The 25754-nt window shown below is 40.2% G+C and overlaps 2 protein-coding genes across 7 annotated transcripts in view; one reads left to right on the top strand and one right to left on the bottom strand.

Moving 5' to 3' along the window:
- LOC126480683 (KICSTOR complex protein kaptin-like) overlaps window positions 1–4698 on the bottom strand; it is a 110124-nt gene extending 105426 nt beyond the window's left edge. For both annotated transcript variants that reach the window (XM_050103912.1, XM_050103913.1), the window contains exon 1: window positions 4497–4698. In XM_050103912.1, the coding sequence (XP_049959869.1) occupies window positions 4497–4698 (202 nt within the window). The remainder of the gene's footprint in view (window positions 1–4496) is intronic.
- LOC126480682 (DNA polymerase iota) overlaps window positions 4679–25754 on the top strand; it is a 49287-nt gene continuing 28211 nt past the window's right edge. The window contains exons 1-2 of one of the 5 annotated variants that reach the window (XM_050103908.1): window positions 4874–5227; window positions 6793–6870. Coding sequence is in view for 1 of the 5 variants with exons in the window: in XM_050103906.1 (XP_049959863.1) it covers window positions 13543–13563 (21 nt within the window). In the remaining 4 variants the exon portion in view is untranslated. Of the gene's footprint in view, window positions 4805–4873; window positions 5228–6792; window positions 6871–13302; window positions 13564–25754 lie in introns of those variants that run through there. The other 4 variants (XM_050103910.1, XM_050103911.1, XM_050103907.1 and 1 more) reach the window with 4 other exon arrangements.

Here is a 25754-nt window from a genome sequence, read left to right as displayed (position 1 = left end):
TATCTTCTTTGGTGGAGGAACACTGCAAAACTGTGTTTAGTAACTCTGTTTTATTGGTAACATTACTGTTGCTCAGTAAATACTTTTAAAATGCATAGGTTATAGTTCACAGGGGCAGACCAAACCTATGTGCTCCAGTTTTACAAAGCCTTCATGCAGTCTCAGTTTGGTAATGGGTGCATGGTGTATGCATCTACATGGCCTTCTATTTTAGAATAGTGGACTTATTTCTAGATTTTCAGGCTTTTGACATCACTCCTCACAAGCAACTCTGATCAATTTGCGTGCCTATAGATATCATCTCTGTTGTGCAATTGATTTGTGATTCCTTGTCAAAAAGATCACAGTTTGTAGTAACTAAGAGAAAGTCATAGAGTCAAGCACAAGTGATACCTGGCATTCCCATAGGAAGATTTATGGGCTCTCTGGTGTTCCTAATTGATATAAACTGTTTAGGAGACAATCTAGCGATCCTCTTAGATTTTTTGCAGATGATATAGTCATTTACATCTTGTAAAGTCATCAGACAATCAAAACCAATTGCAAAATGATTTAGACATAATATCTGTATGGTGCAAAAAGCGATAATTGACTCCAAATAACAAAAAAAAAGTGAAGTTATTCACAAGAGTACTACAGGAATCTACTAGATTTCGATGACATGATGAAATACACAAATTTAAAGGATGTGAATTCAACTGAATACTCAGGGATTACAATTATGAATAACTTAAATTGGAGGGATACATACATAATGCTGTGGAGAGAGTAACCAAAGGCTGTGATTTAATGGCAGAATACTTAAATGATGCAACAGGTATAATAATGACACTGCCTACACTATGTTTACCCGTCATTTTCTGGAATACTGCTGCACAATGTGAGATCTGCATTAGAGTGAGAGTGTCACTGCTATGATGCATGAGTTATGGCAATCATTAAAACAAATGCTTTTTTGTTGCAGATGGAACTTTTCATGGAATTTCAATTACTAACTTTCTCCTCCGAATACAAAAATATTTTGTTGGTGTCTATTTACGAAGTAAGAAATAATCATCGTAATAAATAAGAGGAATCAGAGCTTGCACAGAAAGATTTAAGTGAACGTTTTTCCCCATCCACTGTTTGAGAGTGGAACAGTAAGCCGCGTCCATTCTGGCCAAACTGTGCAAAATCCAGACAAGAGGTTCAGTGCAGTACGGAGTGGCCAGTATGGACCCTGTAGAATAATCTTGGGTATGGCTGATAAAACTGCTTTGTACAACAATGAACCAGTTCCACGCAGTGTCAGTACATCCAAGGAAATGATTCATTCAAGCAAGGCTGTTTATGGACAGCATCTCTAATTTTTCATTGTTACTGAAGCACATACATGCACACTGGAGTGCACTTACAACACTCTGCTCCATTCTCTGTGATTGTGCACTACTCAGCACTGTTCTGCGCTGCTCTGCGCCACGAGTTTCTGCATGGCATGTCTGGTGTGGATGTGGGTGTAGAGAAATAGCTTGAAGGTGGTTCAACGAACCCTCTGCCAGAAACTTAGCTGTGAATCGTAGACGTGGATGAAGTGCAACACCATGGAACAGTATAGTTACTAAAAAATTTAGGGCAAGCTCTATGTCAAGCATCTGTGCTGATGCTGGTGAGCCACCACTTAACAGTAGGTGACTCCTCTTGGTGAGAGAAACCTATAAAACAACATCCACACCAGAGACGCTTGCAAATCATTCAACTGCCTCACCACCAATGGAATGACATTTCAGAATTTGAATGTGAGCCATAAAGCCCGAGGGCTCATTCCAAAGTTTTATATCAAGAGTGGAGCAGTTGTCCATCTCGGATTCTGAGGAGGTCCAGAATTATGTTGGATTTAAACTTCAAGAATGAACGTGCCTCTGATTTAACTTTTTAAGTCCTTGCTTTATAAAACTTTCAACCAACATCACAAACGCAGATGGTTCAAAACAAGGGACCTTCCTTGACTGATCACTCTGTTTTCCTGACCGTGTCCTCAAGATTTGGCTTTCCAATCAGTAGTCTGTATTTAGTGCAAAACTTTGTACAGTCCTAAAGGCACAGGAGTAGATGAAGCATTATCAAAGAAAACAGGTTCTCAGCTGCTCTGATTCTTTGCTGCCTTACAAGTGCTGCAGCAAATACACTCAGAAGAAAAAATACAGGAGAAACTGGTTCCATTTTACAACAGCAGGGGAAGGATGTCATGAGGTGCAAAGGCGTGTGGCAGTCAGGGGAAATGAGTAAACGAATCAAGCAAGCAAGAAGGCCAACAGAAAACCAACTGACACAAAGTCCCATTCCCTTGCATGCTGTTGTCACACAGTAGTCAGAAAAATATGCAACTGAGAGGGGAGGGAAAGCTGCCACTGAGGAGCAATAAATGCGATCAGTGAAGCCAAACATAGGGCTGTGGCATACCTCATGCTAGTCACTCCAATGGAATGGTCGCCCTTACTTGCCTCTCAACATACAGTCCATTAACTCATTAATTAATTCTTCCATGGAAGAACATCCATCTGTAATGTGACAATGATTAATTGCTACACCATAAATTTGTTATTGTTGTTGCAATAAGTGTAAATGACTTATTGCATAAAGAATCCATTAGATAAACACTCCTAACTATAATTTTGTTGCGTCTTTTTTTCAGTGTCAGCAACATTTGTAGCTATTTTTTGGGTGTTGAATAACTCATGGAAGATATATATTCAAAAGTTTGCCCAGAACTTCGGTTTTTGGAAAAAAAAAAAAAAAAAAAAAAAAAAATAGGCTGGTTAGAGAGACAGACATGTTCCACTGGACCTCAAGTAGTCTCTTAATCATTGCTACTGAACTGAAAACAACAACAATATTTAAGTGACAGACTTTTCTGTTTCATTCACACATTTCTTGCTTGAATGCTGTAAGGCACCCACTTATCTGTTGAGTGAATTTCCAAATGAGTAACTTTCTCCATCATTAGCCTACATCCTCCAAATCCCAAATAAAATACATGCTGACTGTAGGCATTTTGAATCATTCCTCACATCACTGAGTTTGGAGATATTTTTAAGATTCTTCATCTGAAATGTTCATAACGTCCTGATAGGGATTTTCAGACTTACCAGATGTCGTTGGCACTTGCAAGTCTAAAAGCTTGTCTGATACCTCCCTGTTCATTGCCGGATAGAGGGGAATGATATTGAGGGATACCCTGATCTTTCCAGCTATTATTTCTGTACAAAACTTTTACTGCTTACACATGTTATTGATCTACCATAAGTAGAATAATGTTTCGTCATGAAATTATAGTGAAGAAAGAAACAAAATGTTAATGCAAGGCACTAATGCCACATCATTATGAATGCATGTGTGTGTGATAAATCAGAAGAGTAGTAGCTGAGGATCCAGTGTATTTTATTCTAGATGAAATCACTGACAGGCAGAACTGGTATGTATTAAATATTTTAGTAGAACCCCTGAATAGAGAACAAGTGAAACCTGTGTGTTTGTTAACTTTCATTTTTAGGAAAACAGACAATGATACCATGTTGCGAAGTTTCAACAATGTATTTTTTGTGTTGTGGCCTGATTGAATAAAATGTGATCGTGTGTGGTTAGTGCATACAGATTAAGGTTGTTAAATCTTACCTGCACTTTTCAGTCTCAAGTCTATGTTCTTCAAATTAAAACACACGATCTGCATCCTGCACACTATTCATCCCATTTGTGAATCATTAAAATACATTACTCATGCGTCAAGCATTAAAACAGGTTTCTCATATGTCAATTAGGCTAATTTGTATCTTGCAGTGAGAAATTACAGATATAAGCTCCTACCACAATATAAGAGTACACAGAAAGCACAGTTTTTTCTTTCAGTTGACAAAGCTAAAAGGGGTCAAGTGCAAACTGGGCACTGATGAAATAAAACAAAATGTTTAGCAATCCCTACCTTATTTAAAAATCATTGGGATATACTATTACACATTCTACGGCAAACACATTATGAAGAAAACATCTGTAGAATGGGGCTGCAGAGCATGATGACAGAACAACAGTGTTGCGTTTCCATAACGACACACAAACTAAACTCCGCGCCGTCGTGACGTCACACACTACAACGGCCTTACGTCACGGGTCAAAGCTGACAGGTGGAATCGGATGCGTCCGTTGACCCAACACTAACAATTCTAAGAATTAAAAGGCTTTACAAGTTCCAAGGCAAAATAAAACAATATATCCCTTAAATGGTTACAGCATGATGATTCAGAACTTTGTTAGCAATGGTAAAAATTTTCTTCCAAAGATACATAAAAACAGGGGAACGTATACTGTTAAGACGAACGCAGTGTTAAACGCAAAATGTTATAAATGAGATCCTCTGTGGAACTGAAGTATGGAAGACGTTATACTTGTGAATAAAAAGGCGGCATCTGGAGAAGTGTGAAACTACAGAAAAAGCAGTTGGCAAATAAAAACACAAATACACTTACTTGGTATGTAAGTGAATACAACTTCTCTTACAGCAGGTATTAGAGCACCGTCAGAGCACATGTACTCAAACGAAAATATTTTTCTTCGGAGTGAAGCTGCCAATATTTTGTTATTGCCATTGCACATACACAATTTAGAAAGAGAATATATGTTTCCCTGCGAAGGGAGTAGAAAGTAATGAGCATCGATAATATTATCCATTACGGTGTCATCGAAGCACAGTTTCCCCACTACATTTATTCAACGCGTAAACAACTGGAGTTCCACCGCGCACATGTAAACAAACAAGACTAAAGACACTGTACAGGTAAGCAAAATAAACGAAACTCGTGAAGTACTCATTGGACACGGGGTCAGAGATGAATGGTTTGTCGGCTAGCTGTTAGACGGGCGGTTATCAGCTATTTTCATTTTCTTCAGATATACGTTGGCTGTAATTTAAAGTAAAAACTGTATACGTTAAGTTCTAAAACCCATAGATTATTTGAGTCATATAAACCAATCTCACTTCATCTATTTTCCCGTTGACAAGGAACTATGGTAGCCAGCATGTAATTGTTTTTCATCCAAGGGAACTTAAGGAGTGCGTTGAAGTTTGGTTAAGACTGTGTTTTAATTGAAAGTGAACTGTACGTTCTTACAACATTGCTTTGCTAAAGTTGTGATACAAGTGAAAGACAAATGATGCCATACTAAGTGGTGTGAGTTGTCACGGCTATTTTATTAGTTGGTAAGTTTGGGAATCGGTACTGACAAACAAATCCCATGCAGTAGGCCTATTAAAAGACCACTATGGAAATTAGTGTAACTAGAACGTATCGGCAATAAAACTAATTTGCCTAATAATGTAAAGCATGTGTAAATGCTGATAACTGTTTAACACTGAGAGTTTACTGAGTAATGTTCACTTTTTTTTTTAATTTACGATATGTAAGGAGAGCCGTGTAAAAATACCGCTTGGAACAATACTGACGTTGGAATCTAGGTAGAATCAAAAATGTCGTTGTTTTACCATAGAATTCAGTTTGAGTCGGTGCTTATTAAAGTGGTGTGTCACGTTTGCGATCTGAACAGACCAGTGACGTGTGTTTATAGTTTACTTTTGTAACTGAGTAGACGTCACAAAAAATTATATATACGTAGGCTTCTTTGCAAAACTGTTGCAATTTTTGTAGAACCCTGTACTTTTTCTTGTCGTGGTTAACACCTACTTCGTGGACATTTATTCTTTTGCTGCTGTGTCCGTTGCACATTAACGCCTCACAATGAGAAGTTATGTCATAGTAATGAAATGCGTTTCCAACACAGTGGTTGGCAGAAAATCACGAATTTTGGGGCAAATTGAGGATGAGATTATTTAATCAAATTGTGGTGCTCGATATGAAATCAGGACGACCTGACAGGCAACAAACAAGCTCTGTGCTAGGATATAGATAGTGATTTCCTTTTGTGTTGTGTCACAGAACAGCAGACAATTATTTTATGATGTTGAAAAGACATTAGTGAACTATGTAGTCCTTTTTTTATACGTTGATGTAACTGTGCAGGTCAATTAAGGGCAGTTACATGTACTAGTAAATACCTGTAGTATCATTTAGTGTTTTCACAATGGCAGCATAGAAACTGCTAGGTAGGCTAATGATTGATTGTACGCATCCGTCTGTTTACACTTTGAGAAGGGAGCAAGTAATGTGGGAACATATCTGTTTTGAGGTGCAATGTAAAGTAATATATTAAAATAGTAAATAATGCTTATACTCAACTTGCAAGATTTTTGGTCACAGTTAAGTTGTCATAAATGTTTCACACCAAATTATGTTGAGTAGGATCTACCTGTGAAACTAACAAAGGAAAAAAAAATCTCAGTTGCTCTATTGTAAATGTTTAGTTCTTGTCAAAATGACTTGTGGGAATGGTAAAGTTAAGTTTCTGATTTCTTGAATGCAATAAGTAAGTTGTTTCTCTGCAGGTACTACAAAACTTCTCTAGATCCAAAAGATTGTCTGATAGCTATAGTGTTTGTGATTATGTTAAAAAAAATTGTGAGCATATTTATAATCCTTATATCAGTATATTCCCTGTATCACTTCCCAGAAAATAAAATGGAATATGTTAATCCTATTGATTGGCGTAAATGGGATCAGAAGAAATGTGACATTTGTGGCATATCCCGATAACATATTTATTATTAAAGTGCTTCACTTAAGTTGTCACAGCGTACATTATAGATTGGTGTTGTCTGTGATCTCTCTTAAATTTCTTGGTTCTACTTTCAATTTGGTTCTCGATGGCTAGCGAAATGGGCCTTGGATGTAACCTGTGGAAGAATATTCGTTATACACCCCTAATGGAATTCTTCTGCTTAGCCTTAGTGTAAGTACATATTGTAATCGAGCTATTAATTGTACTGAAATGCATTTTCTACCTCCCTGAGTTGATGAATCCATAGTGAGCAGCACCTTTGCAATTTGTATGGTAATAGCTTTACACTGTGAGCATGCTTAATGGGTATCTTTTGTAGCCCAATTTAATGATTTACTTGTAATGTGATACATTCACTTTTTATTACTCCCAACACTAGTTTGAAACCCTGTAGTGCTTATTTATTATTTTTATCCCGTAGGATAGTGTAATTTTTTCATACAATTATGGAATAAGATATTACGTTAACTAAATAATTATTATATTTAAATTAAATAGTGACTACATAGTTTGTTGATTTCAAATGACTAATAATGGACTGAGAAGGAGAAAGATGATTAGGAAGTGTACCAATCTTTGCATGGTTTGAGTTGAGAAAACAATTGAAGATGGTCGCTGGGTAAGTAACAGTCCTGTATCCTAATTAAAGAATCTGTAGGTTTTTTAAATTGATTATTATGCTTACAAAAATGTTAGGTATTTCTGTAAGGGAAAGTAATAGGCATAGTTGACCAAAATAAAAGTCTTGAGCTTGGACGTAATAGTGAGTGGGTTTTCACCCAGTGCCATCAGTTTTTGCAGACAACTGCTGAAACTCGACACTGTGGAATATCACACTTTTTTGTGTGCAATAGACAAGACTATATACATGATAAACAGCCAAAAGTCCGTGATGGAATAACAACTAAAAGGAAAGGATAGATTGCTACTCACCATGTTGAGGAGGCATTGAGTCGCTTAGAGCTAGAATTCTGTTTTATTGTAAGTACAAACAATTTCCAACACACCCACCTACAGTCACGATGACACTGTTTTGATGTGTCACTGCCAACTGCCATGACAAGATTTTGATTAGGGGGAAAGGGGGAGACAGAGAGAGAGAGAGAGAGAGAGAGAGAGAGAGAGAGAGTATATCAGTATAAGCTTATGGACTAGCAGCTTACTTGATTTTCATGAATTGTGTGTATGGCACAGGGCCTGTGCCATCCATGCACTTTTTCTGTGTGATAAGGATATTGGCAACATGTATGTTTAATGCAGACAATGGAATGCTGTTTGTAAACAGTGAGATGCAGGAAAAGCAGCATTGTGTTTTTGGTGTTGAATATCAAAACCATTTAATGTTTTTTGAATTATTTGTGCCTACCTGTGTTTGCTCATGAAGCTGCTTTTAATTTCTGCCCCTGTAGCTTTCATTTTTCTCCTTTTTTTAAAAAAACTATATTGTGGTGATAGATTGATCTGTAGTATACTTTGTAGTTTTGTTTAAAATGGACGAGGATAATTTGGATTTGAGTTGAGGGAGTTGTTGAATTTGTCATACTAATAAGCTATTTTTGGCATGAAGGTGGTGGTGACAGACTGATCTGCAGCATAGTCAGAGATAAGTTGAGAAGTGGCCATTTGGTTGTAGTAGGCAAACCCAAACAATACGTTGTCTTCAGGAAAAGCTTGGCTACATAGTCTGATGTCTTGAGAAAATACTTGGTTACAGTTTCTGATGTCAGAAAATGCTTGGTTACAGTTATTGAACAAACATTTTAGTTGAAATTTTTTTCAAACATAGACAAAGGTAGATGATTTCATATCTTTTTCTGTGTACATTGTGCATAACATAGCTAGATTCACATCCAGTTTTGAAGTAATTACTTCAACTCATTGTTATGAAATGTGTCACCAATCTGTTGGTTCCTCACTGGGTATTCAGAACCAGCTGTCTCCTGTTTGAGTTCCCATTGCACTTCATACTTAGTATCTACAACATCACTTTATAGAACGCGTAAGAAACGACACTGCCTTTGTTCAAGAGTAGAATAGAATTTATTCACCTTTGAGCATTAGTACGTGTAATCTGTGTTATCACATAAAGCGTATATACAATATAGAAATTATATGAACTGAGCAGGCTTAAGTGACTTATTATCTAATTAAAGCTAGTACAAAGTGTTAAAATAATGATTAGTGGCATGCATAATTTTACATTTCTGACCATTCAAAGTAAGTTGCCTCAGTTTGCATCATTTTGAAATCTAATGAAGATCTAAATGAATATTTATGCAGCTTCTGTTAAGCAGTATTTCACTGTAGATAAATGTGTCAAGGGCCTATATAGTATATTAGACATTATGTCCATTGCTATTGTTATGGTGGTATGTTTTCTTAGTTTTTCCTTGACGGGAATAAGGCTGTACTAAACATGTAAACTAAAAGTAGTAGAGGTATTTGTTATTTTGGCAGCAAAATAAGTAGCGGTGGTCGATGTTTAGATAATGACAAATGTAAACTGGCAGTGACAAGAAAAGAGTTTCTGAAAACTAAACAGTATGTTAACATCAAATCTAAATTTAAGTGTTAGGAAGTCTTTTCTCCGGATATTTGTTTGGGGTATAGCTTGTACAGAAGTGAAATGTTGACAGTAAATAAGAGGATGCTTGAATGCTGAAGATTAGATGGGTATATAAGAAAAAAATTAGGAGGTATTGAATTGATTTGGGGAGAAAAGAAATTTATGCCAAAAATTGACTAAAAGGAGGGATTGGTTGATAGGACAATTCCTGAGGCATCAGGGAATCATCAGATCAACTCTTGACTACAGTTAGCAAGTTCAAATGGATGTAGGCTGTAGCACTTAGGCAGAGATGAAGACGCTTACACACAATAGACTAGCATGGTGAGATGCGTTTAAACAGTCTTCTGACGGGAGACTGCAAAACAAACATGTAACCTAGGGACAGTCATAACATTAAGCTCTTTCAGATACTGTCTTCACTTGTGAAACCCCAGAAATTCATGTAGTAGCCTTTTTATGCCTTGAAAACTATGTTGCTATTTTGGTCATAAACAGTAAGATGCAGCTTTCCATTCTTGTCATTGGCCAGCAATCCTCTGCAATTCAGCATAACTGTTGCACTCCTCATCATTGACTGATTGCCGTACGTACTAGGCCTGCACCTATGACCTTTTTGCTCTTTATTATTGCCTTCAGCAGCTACTAATGTTGTAATTATATTTTTCAATTCATTGTTATTTTAGTAGTATTTTTTCCTCATTCACTTTTTCCAGGATGTCTTCGTTCTTTACTCAGTCAACCCACCTGATCTTCAGCAGTCTTTTGTTACACCGTATTATAAAGGCTTCTGCTTATTCCATCTCTGTCTTCCCCATTGCCCATGTTTTGCACTCATAAAGATATGTTTTTTTGACTCATCAGTCTTGTGACTGGTATGATGTGGCCTGCCACGAATTCCTCTCCTGTGCCAACTTCTTCATCTCAAGCACTTGTAACCTACATCCTAAATTATTTGCTGGATGTATTCCAATCTATGTCTTCCTCTACAGTTTCTGCCCTCAACAGCCCCCACTAGTATCGTGGAAGTCATCCCCTGACATCTTAACAGATAGATGTCTTATCATCCTCTCTCTTCTCCTTGTCTGTTTTTTCCACACGTTCCTTTCCTCTCCAATTCTGCACAGAACCTCCTCATTCCTTACCTTATCAGTCCACCTAATTTTCGACATTTGTCAGTAGCACCACATCTCAACTGCTTTGATTTTCTTGTGTTCCGATTTTTCCACAGTCCATGTTTCACTACCATACAATGTTGTGCTCCAAACATACATTCCCAGAAATTTTTTACTCAAATTAAAGCCTGTGTTTGATACTAGTAGATTTCTCTTGGCCAGGAATGCCCTTTTTGCCAGTGATAGTCTGCTTTTAGTGTTCTTGCTTCATCCGTCATTGGATATTTTGCTGCCTAGGTAGTCCACTCCCTTATCTTCATCTACTTCGTGACCATCAATCCTGATGTTAAGTTTCTCGCTATTCTCATTTCTGCTACTTCTCATTACTTTTGTCTTCCTTCAGTGTACTCTCAGTCCATATTCTATACTCATTACACTCTTCATTCAGTTCAGCAGATCATGTAATTCTTCTTCATTTTCCACCTATCTGCTCTCTCCTCTGCGTTCAATAGTGGAATTGCCATTGCACTCTTAATGTTACCATCCTTGCTGTTAATTTCGCTGAAGGTAGTTTTAATGTTCCTATATGCTGAGTGAGTCGTTCCAACAATCATTTCTTTTTTTTTCAATTTCTTCACTTTTTTCACACAGCCATTTCATCTTAGCTTTCTTGCACTCCCTATTTATTTCATTCCTCAGCAACTTGTATTTCTGTATTCCTGAATTTCCCTGAATGTTTTTGTTCTTCCTTCTTTCATTGATCAACTGAAGTATTTCTTCTGTTACCCATGGTTTCTTCACAGTTAGGTCATTCCATATCAAGGGGACCACACTCGACCTTCGCCAAACTTCGGTTCAGTATCTTAAGTGGTTGAATTTTTAGAGTCCTTTGAGGCGAAGGTGCAAATGTGTTAAGTTTGCTAGACATTTTTAAAAGTTCTAGCAAACATTTCATCTTCTGCTTTAATGTACATAAACAACTCTTTATGTTCAATGTTCAATCACACCATGGCAAAAATGAGGGATTGAGCCACACCTAAATATAGATACAAGCCTCTAAAGTGGTTAAAAAATTCGTCACACTATTCTGAGAGCCAAGGTTTGACCGCCCACTGCTAATTCTCATTTGAACCAATAACACAAAAGATTATTCACACCAATGATGTCTACAAATGGATCATATTTAATTAACATTGGATGCCTAGATAAAAAGATCCGCATCTGAAAAGTTGGCCAAAATTTTCTACTTGCAAATTTGAACTTGACAGCAATTGCTTGAAGGCTGAAGCTTAACCTAAAATTCTTCAATTAAGATGTCCATATCTGTATCTGTTTTGGCACTTTTCCATTTGTATGTTAACAATATCTACTTTACTCACACCAGCAGATGTGGCAGTTACCTCAGTAATGCTGTCTTGGGCTTTCAGAACTTTGCACTTTATTTATCCAGTTGAATCCCTTTTGTCGATCCATTGAAGCTTTAATGGTGACTCTCCAAGTGGTGTTAATGAAGTATTAGCAGTAAAGCAAGTATCAACAACATCCATGTCATCAGTGGATGGTGGTTCGTTCTTATCCTGGTGGTGTGATCGTTTTTGGGCCAGTTCATGTTTACATTGGTACAGATTTTCTGACCAGTTTTACAAACTTCATTAGCCAGTACATTCAACCTATCAGACATTGCAATGGTTACCGCTGAAAAAGCCTTCTTGGTTATGTGTTTTTTCTTTACCAAATGGTTTGTAGGAAGTCTTCTGCTGGAATTGAAATTTTCTCATCACCATGACATTATGGTATGAACAAATTTGAGCATCTTCAGTAAAATCAAGTCCAGATGTACATCATAGAAGCTCCTTGTCCATTGGTGACATTTCCTCAACTGATTGTAGTTGACTTTTGCCATAATAGAAGGGTGATTACTTACGACAGTCAGCTCCATCTGATCCACCAGAGTAGCAGTGAGCAAGTGCCTCTTGGTTCATTTTATACAATAGTTTATTAACTTATAACAAGCAAATTTGAAAGCTCGTCAATAACCTGGTTTGAAGCATAATGTAAGATGCAGCTACACACAGTGATGTATATGCATCACTCACTTAAAATCTCACAGTTTTTGTAATTTACTTGTAATAGATTGTCCTGCTTGTATATAAAGTATACAGATTTGGCTATCAAAAAATATTGTTTTATTGATTTTGCTCAGCCACAACAATGATCATTGATTATTCAAACACTCGGTATTCAACACTAAGATTGTGCAATGTCAACACCAAAGATACCACACACAGAAGGCTTCCAGTGTTAAAATTGCCAGTAGTGGAAGCAACATTGCAAGTGTGACTCAGCAATATATCACTGTTGTGAGGATAGAGTCTTAAAAACTATTGCTGCCTTGTAATGACGATGGAAACTAAATGACAGGGCATATATGCACCACCATGCTGTGTACGGTTAAAATGTTCTAAAACAGCATAGCACTCCATTATGATCTCCTAGGATTTATAATCTTGAGAGGATTTTCTGACGTTTTGTTATATTTATGTTCTATGCTGTAAAATAATATAAAAACACTTCTTATTAGCATAGTTGCCTTATCCAAACCACAGGCGAATCTTATATCATTGAAAGACACTACAATTGCACGTATTTTGATTTGAAACTTCAAATTGCATTACTTTTTTGTATTTATATACAGGGTGATTCAAAAAGAATACCACAACTTTAGGAATTTAAAACTCTGCAACGACAAAAGGCAGAGCTAAGCACTATCTGTCGGCGAATTAAGGGAGCTATAAAGTTTCATTTAGTTGTACATTTGTTCGCTTGAGGCGCTGTTGACTAGGCGTCAGCGTCAGTTGATGCTAAGATGGCGACCGCTCAACAGAAAGCTTTTTGTGTTATTGAGTACGGCAGAAGTGAATCGACGACAGTTGTTCAGCGTGCATTTCGAACGAAGTATGGTGTTGAACCTCTTGATAGGTGGTGTATTAAACGTTGGTATAAACATTTTACAGAGAATGGGTGTTTGTGCAAAGGGAAAAGTTCTGGACGGCCGAGAACGAGTGATGAAAATGTAGCACGCATCCAGCAAGCATTTGTTCGCAGCCCAGGAAAATCGACTCGCAGAGCTAGCGGAGAGCTGCAAATTCCACAATCAACTGTATGGAGAGTCCTACGAAAAAGGTTAGTTATGAAACCTTATCGTCTGAAATTGGTTCAAGCACTGTCTGCGGCTGATAAGATTAAAAGAATCGATTTCTGTGAGTTTATCCTTCCTCAAATGGAAACAGATGAATCTTTCGTTTCAAAGATTGTGTTTAGTGATGAAGCAACTTTCCACACTAACGGGAAAGTCAACCGTCACAATGTCTGTATATGGGGCACTGAGAATCCGCGGGAAACAACTCAGTATGAACGTGACTCGCCTAAGGTGAACGTTTTCTGTGCCATTTCAGCCAATAAAGTTTTTGGTCCCTTTTTCTTCGAAGGTTCTACTGTAACTGGACTACAGTATCTGGAGATGTTAGAGAATTGGCTGTTCCCTCAGCTCGAACAAGAAGCACAACAATTCATATTTCAGCAGGATGGAGCGCCACCACATTGGCACTTATCTGTCCGTAACTACCTGAACGTCAACTACCCGAGGCGATGGATCGGCCGCCAGGCAGCCCGTGACAGAGAACTTCATCACTGGCCACCAAGAAACCCTGCGATTTTTTTCTTATGGGGGTATGTTAAGGATATGGTGTTTGGCCACCTCTCCCAGCCACCATTGATGATTTGAAACGAGAAATAACAGCAGCTATCGAAACTGTTACGCCTGATATGCTACAGAGAGTGTGGAACGAGTTGGAGTATCGGGTTGATATTGCTCGTGTGTCTGGAGGGGGCCATATTGGACATCTCTGAACTTGTTTTTGAGTGAAAAAAAAAAAACCTTTTTAAATACTCTTTGTAATGATGTATAACAGAAGGTTATATTATGTGTCTTTCATTAAATACACATTTTTAAAGTTGTGGTATTCTTTTTGAATCACCCTGTATAATCCATTTCCCTTTCTTTCGATCGGTATTCTTACTCAACAAAATGCAAGATCCAGAGATTAATTACTATAGCTCTAAAAGCTTACAGTATGCTCTTTCCAGCTGTGGCAAGAAAAAAAGAATTGAATTAGACATGGTTGAGATATTGCCCCAAAAGTACCCTAAAATTTGAACGAAAAAAAATTTGGCCAACTTTCCAGATGCATTTATTTTCATGCAGGCACCCAATGTTGATTAAATTTGATTCATATGTTGACATCATAGGTAAGAATGAACCCCTGAAGTTTCAGTGTCATTGGTTCTCTCAGAATAGTGTGATGAATTTTTTTAGCCACTTTAGAGGGTTGTATCTATATTTAGGTGTGGCTAAATCCCTAATTTTTGCCATGGTGTGATTCAGCATAAAAAGTTGTCAAGGTACTTTAAAACAAATGACAAAATGTTTGCTAGAACTTTTAAAAAAGCCTAGCAAACTTGGCGCATTTGCACCTTCATACGTGATGCAAAGGTGAGTAGCCTCTCTTTGAAAGGCCCTAAAAATCCAACCACTGGAGATACTGGACTGAAATTTGGTATGTAACCATCAAAGTCCATATAGAACCTTCACATCAAATCTCATTAGTTTTGGAGATGGTTGAGTGGGGACACTGTTTAATATTGGTCCCTTTGACATGGAATGACCCAGTTACCTTCTTTTCACCTATGTTTTTCTTTCCAACTTCTGTGATTACCCTTTTTAGAGATATCCATTCATCTTCAACTGTACTGCCTACTGTGCTATTCCTTATTGCTGTATCTATAGCCTGAGAGAACTTTTAAGTGTATCTCGCCATTCCTTAGTACTTCCATAACCCGTTTTTGCGTATTGATTCTTCCTGACTAATCTCTTGAACTTCAGCCTACTCTTCTTCACTACTACATTGTCATCCGAGTCTTTATCTGCTTCTGAGTATGCCTCGCAATCCAGCATCTGATTTTGGAATCTCTGTCTGACCATGATGTAATCGAACAGAAATCGTCCCATATCACCCGGCCTTTTCCAACTATACCTCTTTCTCTTGTAGTTCTTGAACAGGGTATTCGATATTACTAGCCGAAATGTACTACAGAACTCAATTAGTCTTTCTCCTCTCTCATTCCTTGTCCCAAGCCCATATTCTCCTATAACTTTTTCTTGTACTCCTTCTCCTAAAGCTCCATTCCATTCCCCCATGACTATTAGATTTTCATCTCCCTTTATGTGCTGTATCACCCTTTCAATATCCTCATATACTTCCTCTATTTTTTCAGCTTGTGATGTCGGCATGTATACCTGAACTATCGTTATGGGTGCTAGTTTTCTTTCGATTCTGATAAGAACAACAGTATCACTGAACTGTTCACAGCAACACACTCTCTACCATACCTTCCCATTCATAACGAATCCCACGATCGTTACACCATTTGCTGCTGCTGTTGATATTACCCTATGCTCATCTGACCAGAAATCCTTGTCTTCTTTCCGTTCCACTTCACTGATCCTTACTGTATCTAGATTGAGCCTTTGCATTTCCCTTTTCAGATTTTCTAGCTTCCCTACCATGTTGAAGCTTCTGACATTCCATGCTTTTACTCGTAGAATGTTATCCTTTTGTTGCTCGTTCAGTCTTTCTCTCATGGTCAACTCCTCTGTGGCACTCCCCGCCTGTAAATCTGAATGGAGGACTACTGGAATCTTTTGCCAATGGAGAGATTATCATGTCACTTTGAGTAACAGGCCATATGTCCTGTGAATACACATTATATGTCTTTATTGCAGTGGTTTCCACTGCCTTCTTTATCCTCATGCTGTTGATCATTGCTGATTCTTCCACCTTCAGGGGCAGTTTCCCACCCCAAGGACAAGAGAGTGCCCTGAATCTCTGTCCGCTCCTCCGCTCTCTTTGAAAAGGCTGTTGGCAGAATGAGGGTGGTGTCTTATGCCAGAAGTCTTCAGCCACCAGTGCTGATTAATAATCAAAATTTAAGCAGTGGCCAATTTCGAACCCGGGGCTGAGAACATTTTGATTACTGATCAAAGACATTAATCTAATTTTGTTGATTGCATTTGTTTCGATCCTTTCACTCAGTGTGTTTTTTTTTTTTTTTTTTTTTTTTTTTTTTTTACAGAGGACAACAAACCCTCTGACCAAGCACGCTGAGCTACCATACCAGCTAACCCCTAGACCATGGGTGCTTCATTCATATGTGCTAAAAACATAGTACAGTAAAACCTCGTTTATAAATTTTTGAAGAGGGTGATAAAATAAATATACAAGTGAGATTAACATTAAAATGAAACTTCTTAATATATTTCTATTAAACTCAAGGGTGTGCAACAGAAGCTATATATATTGTACAGTAATGGGTACAGTAGTTAAAATAGGCTTATGCCTAAGTTATGGACAATTAAAATTATTTAGCCATAAAGAATGAATCAGATGTGGTTTGTTTTTTGGAACCAATAATGCCTTCATAAAGTTTTCATATGCAGTCACTGTTCACATCTTGTCATCACTAACATTTCTTGATCTTATGTAGCATTGTGTTACATCCAGTGCAGTAAGTGATTCTGACAGACTGTGTGGGTCCACAGATTGACCATCTGATTCTTCGAATTTCTCAGAAGTGTTTATTTTAGCTGATACGGACACTACTTATTTAATTATTTCATCCTTATTTTGTACGCAACACATGACAGTATCAGCATCAAATCAACAAAATCAATTCCATTTGACATACGAGCCTATTCATTGTCTTCTGGTACCAGTACATCAAAATCTACATCAAAATGTTCAGCGTTTTCTGGGTAAGCTTGAGTTTCATCTTTTGTGATGTCCGCTTTTTGAAAGCACTTGCATATTGTGTTAGGCTCTAATTGATCCCCTGCAGTCCTTATGTACTGCATTGCCTAGATAAGAAAGCCAAATTTAAAAGATACGTATACATATTTGCACTAAATTTAATTTAGAGATCTGTTTCAAAAAGTTGGTAACATTCAGAAGGAACTGACAGGGAATGTGCATACGAATTGTGTGTGTAAAGTGTGTCCTAACCTTCAGTAGGACTTCTTTGCACTTCTTCAATTATGTTTACTTTCTCCTGATGGAAAAACATTTTCTTTTATTTTGTGGTGAACTAATCATTTTCGCATGCACAAAAATTGGAAATTACAGTAAAAAAGATCCAGTTCTCGCCTTGCAAAAAAACGCTCCATATTTCATTCAGTGTGCTCCACCTGTTTGCACTGCCGTCAAGTGCCACTGGTGTGTATTGTGTGGTAGTTGGACCACGGCAGCATTCCCCCTCCTTAGGGCCCCATTTCACAACGCCATTAAGAAACGCTACTCTGCAGCGCTCTTGCATTCACACAGTGTGGCATGTCATGCTGCCACCGAAAACAGGTGCAGCTGTTGCTGTGAACAACTTTGATGCTGCCGATACTGCTGTTGTTTTCGCTGATGTCTCGTGCTGGCTGTTCATAATCGGCAACCTGCTGCTTGGCCAGTCAACAGCACCCCAAAGTGGCATTGTGTGAAGGCCGCTATTGAGAGCAGTGTTCCGCCAAGTTATTCGATTCGAAACGGACTGCCACAAGGTCAACAACAACAGTGCCGCCATGTGTACTGTTGCTAAGGCCCGCAATAATAACTGTGACTTTGCGTGCAGTTAGCAAACCAATAATCACTGGCCACACCACATACAAAACATTTCAGGACGAGTTCTTGTATTTTATAATGTATAAGTGTGACAAAAATGGCTGTGGAGTAGTAAAAATAATAGCATAAAAGCGCGAAAACGTATAAATGGAAAACATGGATGTGGGGTAAATTTGTATGCAAAATTGAAAAAGTGCACGGTATAGTGCACAGTATACAATTAAAAAAGTGCGTAAAATGTAAGAGCTGAGAAACGTATAAATGTGGTTTCATTGTATTTCATGAATATTTTTTCTGATCTCGAGGTTTATATTTTTGGATATTAATAGCTGTTTCTTTTTATGGAAAGTCCTTTTGCCTTGTGCAGTTCTTATTATGTCTTTCTTGCATCTACCTTCTTTTTCTGTACTAGTTCAGAGATTGCAAAAAGTTGTACACCCCTTGAAGAGTCTCTAGCCCAAGTTTAACATTCAGGCGTCGAACATGTCCTGTTGTTCACACTGTTGCATTTGTTTTCTTGTTTCTTTCTGTGTTGCATTTGTTTTCTTGTTTCTTTCTGTGCGCATTGTAACTGTCAGCTAACACACTTTCAATTTCATTGAGCACCTGGTCAGTTCCTGTTCAGTTGCAGCACTGCAGCCACATCAGAAAACTCTTCTGCAGATTCATCTGCCTGTGCCAAAGAATTCTGACATTTCTTTAGTTCACTCACAGCCTCCTCTCAGTCAGTGGTGACAATGCAGTGGGCAGCAACGCCTTGCACCTTTCCCGATTTTGCCATTTTGTATCATTTTGTCAGTTCTGACTAAGTCAGTCTGCTTTAAATTAAGCGTGTTGATTACCCTTCCATCCCTGTAATTGATGCCACACCAACGAAGAATGGAAAACATCTTATTCCATTTCACAAAAGCAAAGGTCTTCTCCAAATTTCTGAATACAATACATGTTTAATTTTTTTGTCCTGAAACTAGTGTCTGTCACTAATTTCATTGCTTAACTTGCTTCTCTGGTTTCTGCTTCTTGTAAAATGAATCTGGTACTCTCCTAATCTACTTTCTATTTTCCCTTCCATTCTTTGATCTAGGTATTGTTTATCTTTTATGCACACGATACTGTGCTGTAATTTTCACTTCTAACCACTCTGGCTTTCTTGTGTAGCGTAGTTATTACATTCCTTTCAAAATCAGATAGAACTTGCCTAGTAACACAAGTTTCGTTCATGAGTTTGTATAATCCTTGCAGCCATGTGGGGCCGCCGTGTACCCTGTTGGCTGTAGCCCCCTGACCACACAGGGATCGCTCTCCTGATCGCTGCACCGCTATCTCCCCACATATGCCAAAGAGTAGATGCCCGTCACCCTGATATTTCATCAGTACCTAGACATTTGTTCCCTACCAATTTGTGCAAAGATTTCTGAAATTAAGAATAATTTTGTATGCCCCTTTAACCTTCTTTCAATGTTTATTTAAAGATGTCTGCTTGTGTCTGTATGTGTGGATGGATATGTGCGTGTGTGCGAGTGTATACCTGTCCTTTTTTCCCCCTAAGGTAAGTCTTTCCGCTCCCGGGATTGGAATGACTCCTTACCCTCTCCCTTAAAACCCACTTCCTTTCGTCTTCCCCTCTCCTTCCCTCTTTCCTGATGAGGCAACAGTTTGTTGCGAAAGCTTGAATTTTGTGTGTATGTTTGTGTTTGTTTGTGTGTCTATCGACCTGCCAGCGCTTTTGTTCGGTAAGTCACCTCATCTTTGTTTTTTTTTAATATATATATATTCACTCAAGCAAGCACACAACTGCTACCTCGGCCACTAATGCCAGAATGTGACTGTTTTGTTGAACAAAAGCAGTAGTTTGGAGAGGGGCAAGGAAGTGGGGAAGTGGGAGGAATAATAGGGTGCAGGTGGGGGGAGGGAAGAGCACTGTCTGGCAGATCATGTAGGGATTGGAAGGCAGCAGCACAGGGCTGCCAAACGCAGCGTTGAGAGGCTGTGGGTGGGTGGTGGAAAAACGGAGAACAACAGAGGGGGAAAAGACTGATGGGTGCTTTGCCAGAGAATGGTGCACAGTAGGGTGAAAGGACGTGAATTGGGAGGAGGTGATAGGACAGGGGGAATGTAAACTGTTTAGTGTAGTGTGTGGGACAGTAGATAATCATAGGTTGAGCCCTCTGCGAGTCCGGGTGTTAGAATAGGCCCGAGATATTCCTGTCTGTCGTAAGAGGTGACTAAAAGGAGTCTCGCATGTTTAAGGCCTTTACGTGATTGTCCCCTGTAGGGTTTGACCACTGTTTTTTAAAATTTTCCCAAAGAGCGAGCCAATTGGGGAAGGGTGCCTTACATGGTGCATAGTGTCCATCGTGCGCTGAGACCTCTCGCATTCTTTGTGGACGTGGATCTGCACTTCCTCTCATTCTCCAGCTGTTGGGCGAGGTCACCCTCCTGGGTGCATTTGCTTCCATCCTCCGTGCAGTATCGCTTTCAGCACTGTCGACGATAGTGGACTTCTTAGCTCGTTTGCACCTGATATCCAGCAAGGTAGCCAGTCCATTGCGGTGGGGCCGCCATGTACCCTGTTGGCTGTGTAGCCCCCTGACCACACAGGTATCGCTCTCCTGATCGCTGCACCGCTAACTCCCTACATATGCCAAAGAGTAGATGCCCATCACCCTGGGGCATTGGGACTCTCGGCAATGGCCGTCCTGCCAGGTGGCCTTTGCTGTGGCTGGGCAGAGCCTGTGGGAAGGGTTCCTGGTCGGAGTGGGTGGCATCAGGGCAGATGACACGCCATGAAGTGTACGTCATCTCTTGCTACACCAGCAGTCTCTAAGTGGTCAAGGTCTAAATTCAAAGAAAGTGGTCGCCAGAAGTCGCTGAGGCAATTCAAGAGCATTGGCGAACTCTACAGGGACATAAGTGGCACCCTTCCCTAGAGCACCTAATAGCCTTTAAGCAGCACCGTGCCTGCGTTTGCCAGCTTATAAAACGCTGGAAACAGGAGTGTTGGGAGATGTATGTGTCAACCATTGAGTGCCATATGTCACCTTCCCAAGTCTGGACGAAGATCATATGTCTTTTTGGGTACCAGACCCCAACAGGTATCCCTGTCTTTAACATCAATGGCGTGTTATTTACCGACACAAACGCGATTGCCGAGCATTTTGCTCGAGGCTCTGTGTTAGAGAACTACCCGCCACCCTCTCAAACGGTGGATTGAAAGGAAAGTCCTCTCGTGCACTACACACCACAGTGAACCCTATAACGCCCCATTTACAGAGTGGGATCTCCTCGGTGCCCTTGCACATTGCCCCGACAGAGATCCTGGGTCAGATTGGATCCATAGTCAGATGATTAAACATCTCTCATCTGACTGCAAGTGACATATCCTCGTCATCTTCAACTGAATCTGGTGCGATGGCGTCTTTCCATCACAATGGCAGGAGAGCACCATCATTCTGGTGCTCAAACCCAGTCAAAACCCACTTGATGTAGATAGCTACTGGCCCATCAGCCTCACCAACTTCCTTTGTAAGCTGCTGGAACGTATGTTGTGTTGGTGGTTGGGTTGAGTCCTGGAGTCACGTGGCCTACTGGCTCCCTGTCAGGGCGGCTCCCGCCAGGTTCGCTGTACTACTGATAATCTTGTGCCCGTCGAGTCTGCCATCTGAACAGCCTTTTCCAGACGCCAACATGTGGCTACCATCTTTTTGACTTATGTAAAGCATACGACATGACCTGGTGACATCATATCCGTATCCATTGTATGAGTGAGGTCTCCAGGGCCCACTCCCGATTTTTATCCAAAACTTCCTGTCACTCCGTACTTTTTGTGTCCAAGTTGGTGCCTCCCATAGTTCCCCCATATATTCAGAAGAATGGCATTCTGCAGCGCTCTGTATTCAGTGTGTCTGGATTTTTAGTGGCTATTCACAGTCTAGCAGCAACTGTAGGGCCGTCGGTCTCACCTTCTCTGTATGCGGATGACTTCAGCATTTCGTACTGCTTCTCCAGCACTGGTGTTGCTGGGTGGCACCTGTAGGGAGCCGTTCACAGGATGCAGTTATGGGCTCTAGCCCATGGCTTCCAGTTTTCAGCCGCAAAGTCGTGTTTCGTGAATTTCTCTCGGCGTCACACCATTTGTCCAGAGCCAGAACTTTTCCTTAATGATGACCCACTTACTGTAGTGGAGACATATCTATTTTTAGAACTGGTTTTCGATACCCAATTGACTTGGCTACCTCACCTTTGTCAGCTTAAGCGGAAGTGCTGGCAGCACCTCAGTGCCTTCTGCAGCCTGAGCAACACCGGCAGATCACTCTACACTGCTACAGCTCTAACAGAGTCCTTGTTCAATCCCGCCTTGACTATGTGAGTCTGGTTTATGGTTCAGTGGCACCCTCGGCGTTGCCTTTACTTGACCCAGTGCACCACTGTGGCGTTTGCCCAGTGACGGGAGCTTTTAGAACGAGTCCGGTGACCAGTGTCCTGGTGAAGGCCAGAGTCCCTCCATTGAAGGTTAGGTGTGCACAGCTGCTCACCAGTTGTATTGCACACGTTCGTAGTTCTCCTGTGCATCCAAATTACCGTCTCCTTTTCCCAACCACAGCGGTTCATCTCCCATATCAGCGGCCCAGTGGTTCGCGTCCAGCCCCTTCTATCTGAACTTGAGTCCTTCCCGTTACCACCTCTCCTCGAGGTCCATTCACGTACACCTCACCTCCATGGTGTACACGTAGGCTGCAGATTCTTCTGGACCTTTCACATGGCCCTAAGCACTCCATTATCCCTGTGGCTCTCCACTACCACTTCCTCTTGATTCTCGACATGTCCCGGGACCATGAAGTGGTTTACACTGACGGCTTGATGGCTGATGGTCACGTAGGCTTTGTATATGTTCATGGAGGACATATTGAACAGCACTCCTTTCCAGACGGCTGCAGTGTTTTCACTGCAGATCTGGCAGCCATATCTATTGTACTGACTCCTTGAGCAGCCTACAAGCTAACGACAAGTGCTACCCCCGCCATCCTTTGGTAGCGTCCATTCGGGAGTCCATCTATGCCCTGGAATGGTCCCGTTGTTGAGTGGTGTTTGTGTGGACCCCAGAACACATCGGAATCCCAGGCAACGAACTTGCCGACGGGCTGCCCAAACAAGCTATGCGGAAACTGCTTCTGGAGATGGTCATCTCCAAAACTGACCCGTGTTCTGTCTTAAGCCGCAGGGTCTTTCGGCTTTGGGAGACGGAATGGCATAACAGTACGCACAACAAACTGTGTGTCATTAAGGTGACTGTGAATGTGTGGAAGTCTTCCATGCGGTCCTCTCACAGGTAATCAGTTGTCCTCTGCCGGCTCCGCATTGGTCATACGTGGCTAACGCATGGCTACCTCCTTCGTTGCGAGGAACCACCTCGGTGTCATTGTGGTTCACAAATGACGGTCGTCCACCTGTTGCTGGATAGCCCACTTTTAGCCACTCTGTGGCGGACTTTTAACTTTCCCAGCACTCTACCATTGGTGTTAGGTGACGATGCCTCAGCAGCAGCTTTAGTTTTAAGTTTTATTCGTTAGGGTGGATTTTATCCTTTGATATAAGTTTTAACACATGTCCTTTGTCCTACACCCTAATGCTGTTAGGGTGGAGGTTTTAATGTGTTGCAGAGTGGCTGGCTTCTACTTTTTATTGTCATGGTCAGCCAGCCATGGTAATTTGCTCTCTTGTTTTGATCTCTTCTACATGTTTTTGTGTGTCTCTGTGGTTTTCTTGTCCAATTTGGTCCATTTTAGTGTTTGTTGCCCTTCTGTCATTTTCGTGGTTTTCTCCTTTCTTCCAGCTGTGTTTTGTATGTCTCAATTATTTTACTTGCACCCTTGTCACTCCCCCCCCCCCCCCCCACCACCACCACCACCACCACCACCACCATCACCATTTAAACCAACTATCTATCCAACCAAAGTTTGAGGCAGGGATAATTTCGGGAGAGGAGAATGTGTTGCAAGGATAACTCCCACCTGCACATTTCAGAAAAACTGGTGTTTGAGGAGAGGATCCAAGTGGCCTGTATCCTGTATTGTGAAGCAGCCATCGAAATCAAACATGTAATGTTCAGTTACATTTGTTCTTGGTCATAGTTCAGCTGTGGCCGTTCTTTCTGGTGGATAGCTACTTGGTAGTCATACCAATATAAAAAGCTGTGCAGTAATTGCAGCAGAGCTTGTGTATGACCCAACTGCTTTCACAGGTGGCCTGTTCTCTGATGGATTATGGTAAGCCTATGACACTTCATTATTTTTGATTTGGGAGACCAGAGTTTGACCATTTGATTGGAAGTGTTGATCAATGAGGAACGAAAGTTCATTGAGGGCACAATAACCGGCTGCTATGAGGCCTCCATGATTATTGCATTTGTGGATCTTTGGGAGAATTTAGAATGTGGGTGTGTGGGGTATCTTGGGGGTGAGATAGGAAATGGAGTCATGGGAAGGGCCTAAGACTTTAAGTAGGGATTGGAGATTATGTTGGACTTCTGGAATGGCATCACTCTGGCAGAGTTTATAAATGGAATTGACACAGCTTCTTGCAAGTGGATTTTAATCAAATTATATTCCTATGGATTGTGAGTTGTGTGACTGGATTCGTGATTCCCTGTCAGGAAAAGGATTTGTGATTCCCCGTCAGGAAAATTACAGTGCATAGTAATTGAGGGGATGTCATCTAGTGAAAAAGTGATATCTGGGGTTCCCCAAGGAATTGTTACAGGCCCTCTGCTCTTCATAAGCTATATGAACAATTTAAAAGACCATCTGAGTGTCCCTCAAAGATGGTTTGCAAATGATGCTGTCATTTACTGTCTTAAAGTCATCAGAAGATCAAAACTAATTGTAAAATGGTTTGGACAAAATATCTGTATTGTGGGAAAAGTGGAAATGTCCTCATGAATGCCAAGAGGAACATTCTAAATTTTGGTTACATGATAAATCACGCAAACCTAAAGGCAGTCAATTCAACTAAATACTTAGGGATTACAATTTACGATTAACTTAAATTGGAGTAATCACATAGATAATGTTGCGGAAAAAGCAAACCAAAGACTGTGATTTATTTGCAGAACACTTACAAAATACAACAGGTATAAAAAAGGGACTGCTTACACTATGCTTGTCCACCCTCTTTTTGTGGGTATGAGATCTGCACCAGATAGGATTGACGCAGGACATCAAAAAAGTTAAAAGAGGACAGCTTATGAAATTCCAATAATCAACTTTTTCCTCAGAGTGTGAAACTATTTTGTTGGCACCAGTCTTCTTCGGGAGAAATTACCACCATAATAAGATAAGAGAAATCAGAGCTCGCACTGAAAGATGTAGGTGTTCCTTTTTCTCACATGCTGTTTGAGTGTGGAAGGGTCGAGAATTGCTTGAAAGTGGTTCTGGGGACACTTTGCCAAACAGTTAAATGTGAACATCATGGCAGGCATGTAGGTGTAGATAGCTGTTTCCAAGTATTCCCAGCCCAGAGATCTGAATTGGGGGGGGGGGGGGGGGTCTACTTAATTGTCGGAACATTTTACCACGAGGAAGCTATCACTTTCATTGTAGTAGAGAGCTGCTTGTGTTAAGGAAATATTATGTGAATTGTTTCCCATTGTCTTCC

This window comes from Schistocerca serialis, chromosome 5, assembly GCF_023864345.2.
Source record: "Schistocerca serialis cubense isolate TAMUIC-IGC-003099 chromosome 5, iqSchSeri2.2, whole genome shotgun sequence".
Classification (NCBI taxonomy): domain Eukaryota; kingdom Metazoa; phylum Arthropoda; class Insecta; order Orthoptera; family Acrididae; genus Schistocerca; species Schistocerca serialis.
Note: the sequence above shows the minus strand (reverse complement) of the source record. Positions and strands in the feature narration are given on the sequence as shown.